Here is a 17,676-nt window from a genome sequence, read left to right on the forward strand (position 1 = left end):
GACCTTTAATTTATACCATTGACTTAGGCAGTGGAGTTCATGATGTCATCCTTTTACCCCACTTCAAATATCAGCAGAATCTATGAAAAATGAATAGTTTGAGGACACCTACCAACACTATTACAATAAACAAAATAGCAGGGAGTTTTAATGCCAAAACATTTTGTAAACACTTAGATTGAATGGAATAAGGAGACATCAGAATATATTTGTGAATTTGCCTAATGAACAAAATCTTTAAATTACTTGACCACTTAGACTTATTATATTAAAAGTATAAGATTTATACTACCTATCTAAGTCTTATTATACAACAACCATAATCATAATAGTATTTTGGGGGTATGAAGATGGCACACAGACCAATGGAACAGAATAGCATCCAGAAATAGACCTGTGCATAATGTCAATTCTTTTTAAATAAGACACCATATTTAAAGATAAATTTAATAAATGATGTGCGAAACCGTTATGGTGGAAACGTCAGAACACTGCTGAGAGAAATTGAAGAAGATCTGAACAGAGTGATGTACCATGTCTATAGATCAGACAATTTAATATTGTTAGGATTTCCATTTCGTTCACATCGATCAATCCAAATCCCATCAGGCTATTTTTCTTAAAGATACTGACAAGCTGATATTAAAATTTATATGGAAATTCAAAGGCTTGAAATAAGTCACCAACATTGAGAAAGAATAGGAGGACTTACACTACTTGATATCAAGACTTCTTATAAAGTTGCAATAATGAAATCCTTCTGGTGTTGGCATCAAGATAGACAAATGTTTATCAGTGGAAGAGAATGGAGATTACAGAAATAGACCTATACTACATGGTGAATTGTTTTTTCTACAAAGGAGTAAAGGCAATTTAGTCTTTTCAACATTCTATGTTGGAGCAGTTGGCTATCTGTGTGCAATGAAAATGAACTTTGACCCGTACTTTGTACCGTATACAAAAATTAACTCAAAATGATCATAATCTAAATGTAAAACTTAAAACTATATAAATTCTAGAAGAAAACATAGGTGAAAATTATTTCTGACTTTGGATTATCAATGATTTCTTTGATATGACATCAGTAACCTGACATAAAAGATAACCTGAAAAATTATGTTGATAAATGGAAAACTTTATAAAGTAAAACTTCTCTTTAAAAGGCGCAGTGAACAGACTTCAGACAAATGACAGAGAAAGTATATTTAAGTGACCAATTTTATAAATAATTTTTATCCAGAATATGTAAAGAACTTTCCAAACACAATTCTGAGAAAACAACCATTTAAAAATGAGTCAAAAAGTTGAAGCAGATACTTCCCCAAAGAATATAAAAGTATGGCAGATAAGCACATGGAAAGATCCTTGGCACCCTTGGAGGAATGCAGGTGTAAAGTGTTGACTACACCAAGTGTTGGTGGGGATTTGAAGCAAGTCATACATAGCTGGTAGGAATGTAAAAATGTTCAAACCACTTTGTGAAACAGTGTGGCAGTTTCTTACAAAGCAAAATATATACCTACCGTATTATACACATATACCTATCATAGTTCAGGATTTACCCAAGGGATGAGGAAGTATATGTTCATATAATGACTGCATATGAAGGCTCAGAGAAGGTTTATTTGTGGTAGTAGCCAAAAATGGAAACAACTCAAATGTCTTTCAGTAGACAAATGGATAATCAAACTTGGTACACCCGTATAATGGAATACTACTCTGCAGTGAAAATAAGTGAAGTATTGATACTCATAGTAGCATGGATGAGTCAGAAAATAATTATGCTGAGAGAAAGAGTCCAGACAGTAGAAAATTCATACCATAAGTATGTAGGTGTATAAATTGCTAGGAAATGCTAACTAATATAATAGTGACAGAAAGCATGGTGGCTTGACAAAGGGATGAACAGGAACCTTGAAGTTAAAAGGAGTCCTTTTGGGGGTGATGGTTGTGTTCATTGTCTTGATTGTGGCAGAGTTTTATCAATAACAAAACTTATCAGATGGAAGTTTTTGTGTATCAATTATGCCTCATTGAAGCTGTTTAAAATGCTTTATACATTTGGCGTCATATGGCCAGTCTAGACAGATTATAGGTCAAGTTAGTAAAATAATTTATAATATGGGTCATTTTATCTAGACCAGTGCTTCCTTTGTGTTTCTGTTTTTCATGTGTACTGCACTTTGACATTGGTGTGCATTAAATTACTATTCATTTGTTTAAATGAACAAAATCAGATCTTATAAATGTTTTCAAATATGCTATGTGTGGATGTTCATATGATTTTATGATACAGAATATTCTGTGTCAAATTTGAATAGCTTCACCTATTTTTTTATTATGCAGTATGAATATCATATATTTTCCATCCAAGCAAAATCTGCCGTCATCATAAATTTTTGTGTAAGTCATTTCAGTACAGTTGAGTTGTCTATAGCAATTTAAGTCATTTGACCAGAGGTTTAGAAACTGAGAACAAAGAGTTATTCAAGCAGACCTTGGGTGACCACTTGATTGGGGTACTATAGATGGGATTTATCTTAAAGACAAAAGGCTAAAAGAGACAAAAATCCCTTTCAGTTCAGATTTTTACTCTGCTTGGTATATAGTCTTTAAAAAAAAAAAAAACATAAGAGTAAGTCAAACAAATATTTCCTGGTAGGATCTGTTAAACGATATCTTTATGTCATATTCAGTAACTATGCAAAACCATGAATTATCTTATGTTTGCTAGCTGTTCATCTATTTCCTGGTTATGAGCTCTTGATGAGAAGCCTTTGTGTGCCTCTTTCATCTTTGGCAGAGACGTGTTGACAATTATCAGTGTTTAGGCAGTTCTATCATCATAATGATAAAAGCCACTGGCTATTGAGAACTCTGTGTTAAGTGTACTCTTTCCATATTTTTTGTTATCTTTAATCCTCACAATCACCCTGCATGTTTGGTGGTATTATTCTCTTGATCTTGTTCAAAGGGTCTAACAGGTAGCAAGTGAAATATGGCAAAACTGGGATCAGAACTGAAGTCCATCTGGCTTCATCTAACTACTGTGCTGCAGTAAGAGAGAAAATACCACCAAATGGGTTGTGTATGGATTCAGTTAAATGTTACTACAATTATGGGTAAGCAGTATAAATAGACATAGAATGTAGGGCGAACTTCTAAACGTTCTAATTTTCAGGACAGATATGGTTTTGTTGATAGCCAAATTGATAAAGAGTAATTTTAAAGTAAGATATTTTACTCTTCATTTTCTAAGTAAGTCAGTATACTCATACAGCTATCACAAAAACATGGAAAGTAAGAAATAACAAGTAGAGTTATTGAACATATTTAAAATTAATCCATCTTATATGTAAAATTTGCCAGGAAAAATGTTGAGAAAAATATTACTATACATTTTTTTTTTTGAGAATAGGGGAGTGAGGTATTCTCTAAAACATTACTGTCTGATACAAATGTAATGTGATCTATACATGTATAATATTGTTTCCTGGTAGCCATATTTAAAAAAAGAAAAAGTAACAGGTGTAAACATTTTTACAATAGTTAATTTAACCAAATTCAAATTATTATAATTTCTACATCAAATCAATGTAACATTATTAACAATATTTTTATCATAATCTTTGTACTACGATTTTGAAATCTGGTATTTTACAATTTAGAACATCTCAATTCAGAGGCTAAATTTTCATCCGAAATATATGATCTATATTTAGATTTGATAAAAGTTACACTTCAAAACGTATATTCACATTCCCAAGCTGTTCCAACCATATTTAAACATTTTTTCAATAGCTCAGTCGAGTATCAGTTTTTACATTTAAATTTACATTAATTAAAATTAAATATCCTTGTTTTCAGTGCCTACCAGCCAATGCAGCTAGTGGAATTAAAAGCCGATAAGACTCGATGATTCTTTGAATGTGTGTGGGGTGGGTAGGAATGATTTAAAGGAGAGGGAGATGTCAAATGAAGGAAGTACTTTGTTCAAGATACCAATATGCTATTTCACTATCTTCGTGTCCTCTGCAAGCCATGAACTTCTCATTCATGGGTAGAATGGTTACGCTTTGTAAGCACGTTCACACACACACATAGGCAGGCATCACATAACTTGTTGGTCAACGACAGACCACATACACAATGGTGGTCCTATGAGATTATAACACTGTATTTTTACTGTACCTGTTCTGTGTTTAGATGTGTTTAGATACACAGGTACTTATTGTGTTACAGTTGCCTACAGTATTTAGTACAGTAGCATGCTGTACAGGTTTGTAGCCCAGGAAGAATAGGCTACACCATCTAGGTAGGTGTGTAGTAGGTTGTGCCGTCTAGGTTTGTATAAGTGCATGCAGGATATTCTCACTACAATGCAATTGCCTAATCACGCATTTCTTAGAACCTGTCCCTGCCATTAAGTGCTGCGTAGCTATGTCTGTGTGTCTGTCTATTTACCTATGTCTGTCTGTCTATTTCTGTGTCTATCTGTTATATCTACACAGGGTTGGTATATTTTAATGTGGTTTTAAATATTCTAAATATTTCTTTGGGACCTCTTTTTACTCAGCTTAATATGGTATTTTTTTGGTTGCTTCTGACACTTTTTAAAGTGGTGCCCATTTAGAGCTTGATTTTATTTATTTTTCTTCATATCTAATGTTAAGATTTTACTCAGTTTTAAATTATATATTCACAGGATATCTCTGTTATATGCCTATCCTTGGTTTTAACCTCACTAAGATTTTTGTAATGGCTCTGATGTAACATGGTTTATTAAACCATTCTAAATACAGTGCTGAACCATCCCTAGAATTTAGATTCCTGTTTATGTAAAATAAACCTTGACCATATAATCTATACTTTGCTTACATTCTAATATAGAAACAAAAATCAGTGATATCTTCTAATTTTCTCACTCTGAGAATAAATATTCAAATGTCCTAAATGTGTGGAGTCCATTGAATCATATTCTTGACATTTCATGGAAATAAATGTTTTTTAAATTGTCAATACCAGGTTTATTCCTTCATTTCCAGTTGTTATTATTATTCATCTATAACATTTCTTTATATATTACAGGAGAAAAGCCTTTCAAATGCGATGAGTGTAACTTTGCCTCCACAACTCAGTCCCATTTGACTCGGCATAAACGTGTCCACACTGGAGAAAAGCCCTACAGATGCCCCTGGTGTGACTACAGGTAATGACTCATCACTGAGCAGTCAAATCAGGTGGGCCGCCATCATGGATTAAAAGCCTGTTAAATCCCAATTAGAAGTATAGTTTTTCTAATCACCATGAATTCATATATTCGGTTGGGAGCTAATTACCTAATTTTAGTGACTTTTAAAAATAAACTATTTTTTAAAGTGGTTTTAGGTTCACAATAAATTTGAGAGGATGGTAGAGAAATGAGTCGTGTATCCCCTACCCCACACGTGTAGAGCCTCTTTCGTTATCAACATTCCCCACCAGGTGGTCTATGTGTTACAGTTGATGAACCTACATTGACATAATTCTCACCCAGAGTCTATACTTTCATTTAGGATTCGCTCTGGATGGTGAACATTCTGTGGGTTTCGACAAATTTATGACATGTTTCTGCCATTATAATATCATGCATAATTTAGTTACTGTTTAAAAAACATAACATTCTTTTCCATTTTCTATAATCTTAACATTTAGATTTTATACTTTTATCTTACAACTGCTTTTCCAGTGATTTTATTCATTTCTCAAAGTAAGGGAGCCATTTTAATTAATCAGTTATTCAACCCATTTATGGTATCTTGTCTAGAGTATAGCACTCATTTATGGCAATGAAGATGATACAAGAAATGTTTCCTGCCTTTAAGGATATAGCATAAAAAGTGACTCAATGTTTAAAAGTGATTATAATACAGATTTGAATGGGAAAAGAGAGACGGGCCAGGGGAGTGCATAAACAAGGATTCTGTTGAGCCCAGGTGAAGTCCTCACAGAGGAGAGAGCATCTCAGCCATGGCGTAAAAAATGGTAAAATTATTTCCAGGACCCAATCCATGTGTGTTCTGAAAGGATGAGGAGGGGATGACACCATGTAGAATGTTAGTGCTGAAAGCATCTTGGATGTCATGGATGTTCAGTGCACTCATTTGCATCCACAGTGGCTGAGTGATGTCTGCCAGGTAGCAGAGTTACCTAGTGGCGGCAGCGAAGCCTTGGTGCAGAAGAGTGTGAGATAGACTCAGGCGATGCTAAATCATCCTCTCAAGTACATGATAAGGTATGTGTAGAGAGGCATAGTGGAAGATCAGGTGGAGCATAGAGCTTGCAGCCAGGTCACATTGTGCCTGAAGCCTGCAAGAGTGAGATTGGACCCCACATAGTTTGCAGGCAGCTGAATGACATCTGTTTTAAGAAGCCTTATCTCAAGGGTGAGAGCCTTCCTTATCCTGGAGCTGAAGATCTCCACTGTGCTCGACCCACATGATGACGTGAAATTGAGGGTATGTCTTTAAATGCAGCCCACTTTTGTTGAATATTATGTATGTTAAGCCTGAAACCTTTAAAAAGTTAGGTTTTTGTATTCCTGTGGATCTAGCCTACGCATTTAGCAAATATATTGCCATAATCTCCATTATCAGCTACATTATTGCATTGTTTTATGTGAAAGGTCATCATATAGTACAGAGATATTACAGATATATTTCATTCATTAATTATTCATTCTTTCAACATTTTATGAGTTCTGTCTTCGCTTAACACTGGATTGGTGTTTCTTGGAAATTTGGTAAAATGGTGATCTAATTAGAGGTAGACATAGGAATTCTATGGTGCTTATAATATGGGTTCTTTAAAAAACAAACATTATTAAATGTCCTTTTTCCTTATTAAAGAGATCATGCAGTAGTTGGAGTTCCTGTAAAACACAGAAAAGCAATTAGAAAATTATAAGAATCTCCTTTAATTTTCACCCTTACCTCTTAGGATTATACATACCATTCAGTTTTTACTATATGCATAAGGTTTTTATTACTGTTGTTGGTGGGGGATTTTTTTGTTTCAGTATATATTTTATTTTTTATACTTAAAAAATTGTAAATACCTTTCTGTGTCAATAACTATTCTCCTATATAACTACTTTGTAGTCTTCAGACTTTTATTTTTTGAATCAGAATCAGGATTCTGATTTCAAACAAGATTATATATAAAATTCCACAAATAAAACAGAGAAAAGTGTTATCTACCCACTTATAAGTAGATTTAATCATTATAATCTATATTTACTTATTGTAACATTAAAAATAGCACAAGACTGTTTTGACAAGCCACAAGTTTTTAAATAGGAGGAGTTGTTGATAACAATTGCCGATTAGCCGCAGCATCCAGTTTCTGTCTGCGTTTGGTATAAGCACAGCACAAGGGTGTCATGAGGAGTGCAAGCCGTGTGGAGAACCTGGGCTCAGCACTCCTTAGCTGTGGGACCGTGGTCAAACTATTGAGTGAAATGCCACTTTCTGTTTTGTAAATTGTGAGTTCTTAGTGGACCAACCTCATGGGATTATGGTAAATATTAGGTGAGAAGCACTTTGAAGTCACTTAGAGAGAGTCGGCCACGTCAGTGGCTTGATGAGCATCCGCCCTTGTTTTTACTGTCATCTCAGGTGAATGTTTCATCAGGGTTTCAGGTTTCCCCTCAACTTTCCATCTCAGGAGACTGCTCAACAAGTTAATGCAGGAGTGTCCATATCCTAAAGGGCTTCAGTGTGTTAAAACGTTGTTTAGAATACATGCCAATATGCTTTTCTTAAAAAACAGTTTTTGAAGTAGTTAAAAGTTTATTAAATCCCAAAATCAATTGTTGGATAATTGCTGAGAATACTTTACAGTTTCAAAATGCCTAGTTTTTAAACTACTGTTTTGAAATGTAATTTTAATCTGTGCATGGCCCCAAGTTACATTGATGCACAATAATGAATTTATTAAGGCTTTAGACACATAGGCCATTTTCAGTCTTTTACCCTGAAAATGCTTATGCCTAAGTCTGTGCATGTTTCAGATTTTTTAAAATGCATTTCTGGAAGCACGATTTAAGGCTTTTGATAGTATGACTGGAAAGGTTGTGATTTTTTTTTTCCTCTGATCAGTACTGTGCTTTGGTAGACTCATTTATGCATACAAGTATTTCACAGTATTTCAGGTTTTCTTGGTTTGAAAATGTATTAGACTTTTTACTAAGGTTGAGATCATATTACTCGTCCCTTATTCAAGTTATCTACCTGAAATAGCCTCACTTTTGTTTAGGACCGCATTTGAGCCAGCTGGATCCCATCCATGTTATACCTCTGTCAGGTACTACATTTAAGAGGATGATGTTTTCTAACTATATTGTTACTGTTCTATAAACAAAAGACTTATGACATTGAAATCCAGTGATAGCTACCAAATTTCCCTTTGAAATGCTTAATGTGCGTTATAAAAGAGTAATTTTTAATCTTTATTTAAAACTTTTGAATAATTTGATTATTAATGAAAGTAAATGGTTTGAACACTTTCTGTTCCTGGGACAGCTTCACCATTCTGTGTACCTATGAAAAGGCTTTCTTTTACTAGTGAACAAAAGGCAAGTTCACCTTGACCAGGAGTATAAAAAATTTGCAAAAGTTTGAATTCTTCTGAAGTGAGAGACTATGAATGAAATATGGTTAGAACAGATATCTTTACTTTCTTGTTGATGAAAATAAGATTTAAAAATGAACAGATAGTTAAGTTTCTAAAGATTGTTTTTGTTGCATACGGTAGTAGGAACAGGATCCCATATCTACCTCACATAAATGTATTCTTTCACAGCATAAATAAATTTGAATATGTATTATTTTCATAGATTTAATGTCTTTAAGATGATCACATATTTCCTAAGAAGAAAATTGTTTAATTTATTTTCATATTTATCTCACTGGTTTATTTTCATAATATTTTACTGTTCAAAATATTTAACTTCTAGTTTTATGTTTTTATTTGTATAATATCAATAGATAAAAATTATTCCTGTGGAGTATTCCTATATTTGCCATTATTAACACTTAATTTGCAGGCAGCTTACCATCATTAGAAACTGAAATATTATTTAAATTTCATTTGAAAATGTATTTCTCATTTTATAAATTGAACATTAGTGGAGAAATACTAGTAGTTATAATTATTCATGAAAAATACAAATATAGATTTGTTTACAAAATAACTTTATAATTGGTCTTTTGAACCTGAGGCTGTTTTTCAAGTTTGCATTATTAATTTAGGCAATGACATCTCATTCTATTTAAATGTAAACGTGTACCCCCTTCATTAGCTTTTACTGTCTAAAATATCCAAAAGTCTAATCCATTACAAATCAGTATATTCAATCATTACTCCAAAACTTTTTTGCCATTAATTACTATTCATTATAATTTCAAAGCACAAATTAGATTCATAGCACACTGGTCTAGAATATTATTTCTGTAGCAAATTCTTTAGATTTGTTTCTGCGTTAAAATGAAAAAAATAACATTTTTCTATGTTTTTATTTTTCTTTGTTACATGTCACCTCTGTATTAATGAGAATGAAATAGAAAAAAATTATTGTGTTATAGTAAGTAAACGTTGGAATAGCTTACAATTCCTACTTTCCAAAACATAGGGTTTTTTAATATTGAACTACATTCTGTTTCACTCATCACATTGGCTTCCACATCAGAGTGGATGTGTTTCACTTCAGTGGCCTCAATTGGGCTTTTGTTTATGTGAAACTTATTTCTTCCATTTCTTCTCTATGATTTATAGGGGATATATAGTAAATGCATATTAAACAGTAAAGCACTGATAAGTCATGAAAAGTAACACAGAAGTACTACCTGTAGTATAAAAATATTAAGGATAATCCTATATTGCACTTTAAATGTTAATTTAGTAAATTGCAGAAAACTGAAATGTCAAGCCAGACTCTGACAGTTTTATCATCTGCATATTGTGTCTCTATTATTGAAATTGGGATAGCGTCAGTGTTCCTTCAGACTAGTTTTGGCCAGAGTTTTCCTTAACTGTGTCACTTCCTTAGTACTTCTAACCTTACATACCCTTTTTAATTTTTTTTAACTATCTACATTTTTCTCTATTTTTCTTTTTTATTCATTACTTGACATCATAACCCTGAGTAGAAAGTCTGTATCTCGTGGAGCAGAAGAATGGAGTCTGCAGTCCCCGCCTCATATTGAAGATTTACCTCGTCATTTTGCTAAATTTGTTGGAAATACACTTTGGGTATTTTTTCCCCCTACTTATGGCCGATATAGCTCTTAACCAGTGTTAATGACTTCTGCAAAGTAGTTTTTGATCTCAAGAGGATTTTTTTTTCTCTTTTGGGTGAGGGGAAGTCAAAAGATATTTGAAGTAACATTGTAACTCAGATAGTGATGCTCGACTAGAAATGTGCTTACATTTTGTAATAGTCTCCAGTATCTCTTTAATTTCACATCTAAACATTTTGTTGAGTATTTCTAATCAAATTTCTCAAGTTCTTACACGTGTGACTGACACAGGGCAAATTTGCTGTTCTTTACCACCATTTGATATATGTATCGACATCCCTGAAAATTTTTGCCAAACATACTTTTAATTTAATAGAATTTTGTCTGAACTTTGCATATTGCTGGAAGCATTTTTAAGGAAGTTTTAAGATGCAATGACAAAAAAATTGTATTTATAATTTTCATTTCTCCTGAAAGTTGAGTTTAATTTTTTAAATATATATTTATCTAAAATATCTCAGTTATAAAACATGTTTTTCAGGTCATAGATAATAGTATACATTTCTATACAATTTTCTTGTATAAACACGTTATGTTGATAATGCATAGCTAAGTAATAAGGCAAGCCTTCTTAGATACTGTGGCATTAAGAATTCAGTATACAGTGGGATTCATTGTTCTGTTCTGCCACTTGTTTCAGCAGCCTCCTGAGTTAGGGCGACTCACTCCACAGGGAATAATTTTCTTCTTTTGAATAATCTCTTCAGAGACTTTCAGTTTTCCTTTTGCTTCCTGTGCAGGCTCATAGGCTGTACCAGAAGAGGCAGTGGATAGAACAAATGTGGTTTTCCCCCTGAATACAGACAATAAGAAAAAATAGATCTTGATCTCTGTAGCAGTATATTATATTTGCTGAGAGAAGTGAAATTATATATACCAAAATGAACAGTACACAGTCTTCCAAAGAATCAAGGGTTTCATTTATTTCTTTTGGGTGATTTTGAAGTTCTTGAAGAATAAAGGGATCCCATAAAAATAATCAAAATGAAAATGTCTAGAATTAATATTAGATATAATTGAGATTTGAAGCAGTTTGATCAATGCCACAAACCTGGTTTGATCAGAACAGACTTTAAATCAAAACTATTTTTGTCATTTAAAGTACCAGTCAACACATTTTCATTATGTCATTTATCTCAAGTCTATATGTCTTTATATTTTACTCTATTGTAACTGCCAATCTAGTCGATGGAATAAAAATACAAATGTCCCAGGCTGAAAGATTACTTTGAAAGCCTAAAATTCCAGTTACTTTCCAAACTTTTCTTAGGCTAATAATGATTCCAAGGCCTTCTTCAAATTGTGATGAATTTCTGGAAGACAAATGTGTCCACTGAACTGTCTGTGCAGTGCTTGCTCCTGGTCAGATTGCCCCTTCCTGTCACCTGCACACAGTTCAGCCAGCCACAGGTAGATGTCAGTGTGGTGGCTGGTTTGCGAGACTGTTTTGTCCTGGCAAGCATGAAGACTGCTTTGAAAGGTTCTCCTAGCTTGTGTCATGATGACAGTTTATGCCGGTGTACTACCTTTCATGTGGAGTAGAAGTTCCTGGCAAGTTTAGGTGGGATTTTTTTGAGGGGTTCCTTAACAAAATAAAATGAATGTCCTCTTAATTGTATCGTCTGTTCAGGTGTTCTGTAATGAAGTGTGAATGTTGTACTATGTGTTAATCTATTCTTCCTTTTTTTCTGACAATTCTTTGCAGCAGAACTTGAGTTCTTCCTGAATGAAATATTTCCTATTTTTCTCTGCCCATTTCATTAGTGAATTTTATCTCATCAGTTCTAATTTTTTATTTGGTTTTGTATTTTCTATAATGTTTTTTATCTAGTGTTACTTTCATATTCAGCTTGCTTTATTCATAATTTTCTTTCTTGCCCTCTTAACACACAGGTACATAGGGTTTTTAAAATTTTTGTTTCAGCCTAGGAGGCTCTGTGCTGATATAGCACAAGCATTTACACTAGGTCTTTAGTTAATATTGTTAAATTTTAATTTAAAAAACCTTGTTTAAGTAAAAGATCTTACAAACTTGAAAACAAATAGATTCCACAGCATTAAAAATTATAAATTGTTTCACATGTCTTTAAAAGAAAAAGAATCAGAGATCCTACTTTTTGTTGATCAGTTACAAATAAGTTGCTTTGTTTGTTGATGTAGCTTAAATAGGCATTGAGATCACAGATTAATTAGAAGAGTCATTTTGAACACAAAGTGACCATGCATTCCCTCTGCTATCTCTTTAAGTAGAATCCAGATAAACATGTTTATTAAACCTGCTGTTGTTGAATCCCAAATCCAGTCATTATAAAAGGACCAAAGCTATCTTTGGGGATGGTCTTTCTACAAGGAATTACTATGGACAGTCCCTTGGGTAGTAGTTAGATATATCTGTATATATTGTGGAAGAAAGAAAGGCCTTAGAGATGAAAAAAATAGAAAAAATTTATTTGGGCAATAGTCTCTTGCATAATAAGTTATTCCTTAGACACTAGAGCTATTATCACACAACAAAACACTTTACTATGTAACTATCTATATCTCCAGCAATAGAAGCTCATACAGTGTAGCTTATTATGAAAACTCTCTAATCTCCAGGAGGAGCTGACGGAAGTCACTTATGCATCCCTACGGTGTGGGGTTGGATGTAGCCTCAGCTGTGGATCTGAGAGAAAATAACACAATTTTTGCAAGTACTATTGGTGGAAAATAACAACGACAGAATAACTTTGAAGTACATAAAAGTTTGTACTTTATGTACAAATCAGTTTTCACTAATTGGGTCAGAATGCTAAGATACTAGTTATTTCATTTTATTTTCAGCTTCTTTGTTTCCACATATTCTGAAATATTGCCTGTCTGGAGCCTGTAGAAAAAATGTGAAAGACAGAAAGACAAACTTTCAACATTTGGAAAGTGGTGATGCCGTCGTTTTTGTGAAGCAGAGGAAGTCAGAGCAGCTTACATATCAGCGTATCTGACTCATTCCGCTCCCTTTAGGCATAAGATGCTGCCTTCGGTGTGGTAGCATTTATTGTGTATATTTTGGCTTGTCCTTAAGAATTTCTTTAAGACAATATTATATCTTTTATAAATTGTACATCTTTATCTTCTTAATTAGGGAATGTAGCACAAATTTTTTGTTGGATTTTTTTCCTATTCATATTATTTTCCTACTTAACTACATTTCTTAGAAGTTCTGGAAACAGAACTACTTCTGAGGTTTTGTTTTGTTTTGGTAAAACAATGTTATGCTGTTGCTAACTGCAGAACTGCAAGTGAGCAGTGATTCAAATAAACTAGAATTCCTTATTTAATGACATCATGTGTAACCTGATACTTTTCTCTGTGGAGAATTTTAATCTAATATTAATCTTTCCTCTTACTCTTTAAACTTTAATCTCTTATTTTTAATTATTTTGACCTGAATCTTTCTAAACAACCTAGTCCTCATTTTGTATCTTTAATATTAGCTAGGGCACCATTTGGAGATCTCTGTGTAGGTCTTGAGTATATGTTGATTAACTTGACATGGTATTTTCTTTCAGTACATTTTGTTTCTTCATCTTAAATTACAACTTTTAACACATACATGATATGTCATAAAAAGATTTTTTCCATTGAGAGAAAACATAAATTTCAAATTTTATGCTTAAATATGGAAATTAATATTTTGGATTGAATTGTCTGGGGGAAAAGTGGTTGACATTTGAATTTCATAAATTTGTTCCAATCTAAAAACCTCAGATATCTTTGAGTTAAAAGTAAGACTCTGTTCCACTCTGCACTCCCAAATTATACTTTTCCTTTGATTTCAAGTTCTCTTTTTCACTCGGACAAGCCTGGATTGTAGGTCACATGAGATTCTGTGGTAAAAGACAGCAGGAAGTCCATGTGGGTTTCTCTCCGCTGTCCATGCAGGATGGTCTGTTTTCCTCCAAAAGCAGTAGGGAGCCAGTGGAGGATGTTGAGCAGGAAAATGACATAGTCACACTTAACTTTGCAAAATCACTGGTGCAGTACAAATAATGAGTCAGAGAGGGATCCGACAGGAGACAGGAGACCATTTAAAAGACAATTGCAAAGGTACAGGCAGAAAATCACCTTAAACTAATGCTGTGATGGAAGGGCAGAGAGTGGCAGGTGATGGGAGGGTGAACGAATGGATCTGTGGGCCCAGTGAATGGACTGAGTGGAGGGTGACAGAGAGCTGCACGCCATCCTTCAGGTGTGCTGGCCAGGGCTGCTGGGCGAGTGACCGTGCCAGTCAGGGAGGTTCTCTCTCCTGGAGGAGGATGTCCTTTAGGAAAAGGATGGTCTGGGATGAGCTGCCTATGAGATGCCCATGTGATGTCCCAATGACACCAGGTCAGTAGGTGTATAGTTCCATACTAATCTATGTGGAACTTGATGTGATTGATGTTTTCCTTGGAAAATGTGAAAAAATGAAACAAGAAGAGAGGCACATAGCCTGTATGGGAGACAGAGAAGCAGGCTCACAGACAGGGGAGGGACCTCCAGGAAAGAGAGGTGTCAAGCACCAAGCAAAGAGTGGACAGCGTGCCAAGTGTTGGGTGAAATAGGAGAGTGCAGCCCGCCAGCCACAGCCACTGAGTCTCAGATTCTCTTGGGAGGACTCATTTTAGTAAAGTAGTGAGAACAGAAAACAGGTAAGTGGACAGAAGTGCAGAAATGATAAGCTTGCCTGTTGCCTGGTGTCCACAGAAACTTCGCCTTGAGGTGGCTCTGTGAAAACACTGGGCCAAGGGGAAAGACAGAGGGTGGCAGCTGAAGGCAGGTAGACGGATGCGCACTGTCTTTGTGTTGGCATCCATTTGTTTGCTTAAAATGTTTATGTGCCAAATGTTTAGATGTCCATTGTAACAGTGAGGCTCAAAACTGCATCATTCGTGATGGCTAGTACAGCGTATACATGATTAGGGTTGGGGAAGCAGGGGCACTGCTAATAGTTAGATCCTCTGAGGACTTCTCAGAACACTCCCAAGTTGAGCCAGTGCCTCACTATTGTCCTGTGGGTCCTCTCTCTGCACATGGCGAACTGTGGCTTCAGGCCTTCCATGTCATTTCATGTGGCTGCGATAAGAACTTCCCCACCTTTTGGGGGTACTGCATGGCGCCACATTTTATCTTCATTGTGGTCGGAGTTTTGAGTCAAGAAAACAGAAGCGATGTCATGGTATATTCTGACTCCTCCCTACCTACACACCCCTAAAGTTGGGGTTTTATTTGCCCCATATGGAGAATTCTTACAGAAGCCTATATTGCTTCAGCTATAGTCTTTTAAACTGTGACATCTTTTCTGTGACTTATTTTAAACAATTTTTGCTAATGTCTCAGGTTTTTCTAAGATCAGTAAGTCTAACAGGACACTCTAATGACATCATAAGCCAGTTGAAGAGCACCCAGTCATTTCTCTTGATGACGCCTGACTCCTGCATGTATTTACAGCCGTTCAATTTGTTTTCACCTGTCTTTCGTTCAGCTTATTCCAAGTAGTTATGAACATCATGTTACATTTTACCAAGCATGAACTTAATTATATATTTTCTTTGTTCTTATGTACTAAAATTTCTATTGAAGACTGTTTTAAATTGTTCCCTACCTTCTTCAAATTGCCGTTTTTTTTCTAGAAATATGTAATTCTCTTGGAGTGTGTCCTACAAGAGGAATGTGATAATAAGGATCCTGGTGGTGAAGTTAGTGTGTGTATAATGTGAACAGGGAAGGCAAACATATCACCCTGTAGGCTGAGATAGGGAACGTGATTTGTTTCCATGACTTAGGGTGCATTATAACTGCTGAGTGTTGGTGTCAGTTGTATTAAACCACTAAAAAGTGGAAATAAGTCATATATATGGCCCCACCGGTTGATGGATGCTATTTTTTGCGTTCACTAGCATTTTGTATGGGTTTCCTTTGATTCTATTGGAATTTTTGCTGCTTCGTTTCTTTATGAATTATGATTACCACAAGATTGTTATGGCTGAATCTCCATTTTAGGTTTTGGCTTGTTTTTCAACCTTAAAAATAATGATGTATTTCCCTTTGCAAATTGAGATAGTTCTGTTTTGTACATATTCTCTCAAACTTTTGTCACCATTTTTGCAAGTACAAATAAAGATGGTAGAAATAATCACCACAGTGCTCCTAAAGTAGGTTACTTCTAGCATCGGTAACAATGTTTTGTTACATTGTGAGGAAACTTCCCTGTACTAAGCTAGCATAGCATTTCTAAGAAAAAGAGAACCAGAAGACTCAGGGGGTGGGAGTGGCTGTGATGAGCAAGTGTGTCATCTGGAACCATCCTCCCAGGCCCAAGGGCCCATGTGCCCATGCCTAAGAAATATCAGCATATATGTATATTTTTAATTACATGTTCCTTCCAATTAATGATTTCTGTGGCCTTTGAAAAATGATGTTATTAATGTAATGATTATACAATCCAGCTCTTCTTGAGTTATGTGTATGTAGTTGTTTTTAACTACACATGCACACACATATATTATTACCTTCCTTGCATCTCTTTTTAACAAAACAATCTTTTAAAACACTGTATGTTGTTATGTAAAAAAGAGTCAACACAAGGTTTCAGTTTTATTTTTAAGGTTTGTTTTTTTTTTTTTTAGTTTAAAAGTGGAATATATGTTTTCCTTAGCTGTAAAAGCACAATCAAGGCAACATGATAAGTGAGTCAGTGTTGTAAAAGTAAAACTAATTTTGCCTTCACTCACATGAGCTATAGAAGGAGGAAGCTTTATTGTCCCTGGGAAGGTGATAAGGCAGAGTAATTGTATATTATACTGTCCTGGAACATCTGCCTGAAGACTGTTGGAGCAATTCATCTATCATGGACGATACAGCATGTTTTGTCTTTTTGCTTTAACCCGTCCCCACTGCTGGCCTGCGCGGAGGTTTTGATAGGGACTGCGCCTGGGCCGGGGCTCACATTAATCAGTCCCCTTGTTCAACACTCCAGCTGACATAATTACAACCTGCGCACAGCAGTTATTCAAGTCGAGTCCTTGTCACTCGTGGTGCGAAACTACACAGCTCAGATCCCGGAGGAGATTGCCTTATCACACAGAACAAGGGCTCGCAGGAGTCGAAGAGAATAGAAATGGGAAAATGTCTTCCGGGAGTACTATATATTCCTTTAAAATAAGACATTTGAGAGACTTACAAGGGACAAAGGGAAGCATTGTGTGCAGGGACTGAAATGAACCAGTTATTATTTTTAAATGGATTACATGGAGCATTTTTGTAAAAATGGACATAGATTATTAAATAAATTCAGTGGTCCCTCATCGTCAGTGACTCT

The 17,676-nt window shown here is 34.8% G+C and overlaps 1 protein-coding gene across 1 annotated transcript in view; it reads left to right on the forward strand.

Moving 5' to 3' along the window:
* Nucleotides 1-17,676, forward strand: part of ZNF407 (zinc finger protein 407) — a 466,126-nt gene that overhangs the window by 284,485 nt on the left and 163,965 nt on the right. Inside the window, exon 7 of the mRNA XM_054460449.2 lies at nt 5,089-5,209. Coding sequence (XP_054316424.2) covers nt 5,089-5,209 — 121 coding nt within the window. The remainder of the gene's footprint in view (nt 1-5,088; nt 5,210-17,676) is intronic.

The sequence above is a fragment of the Pongo pygmaeus genome, chromosome 17 (genome assembly GCF_028885625.2).
Source record: "Pongo pygmaeus isolate AG05252 chromosome 17, NHGRI_mPonPyg2-v2.0_pri, whole genome shotgun sequence".
NCBI lineage: Eukaryota > Metazoa > Chordata > Mammalia > Primates > Hominidae > Pongo > Pongo pygmaeus.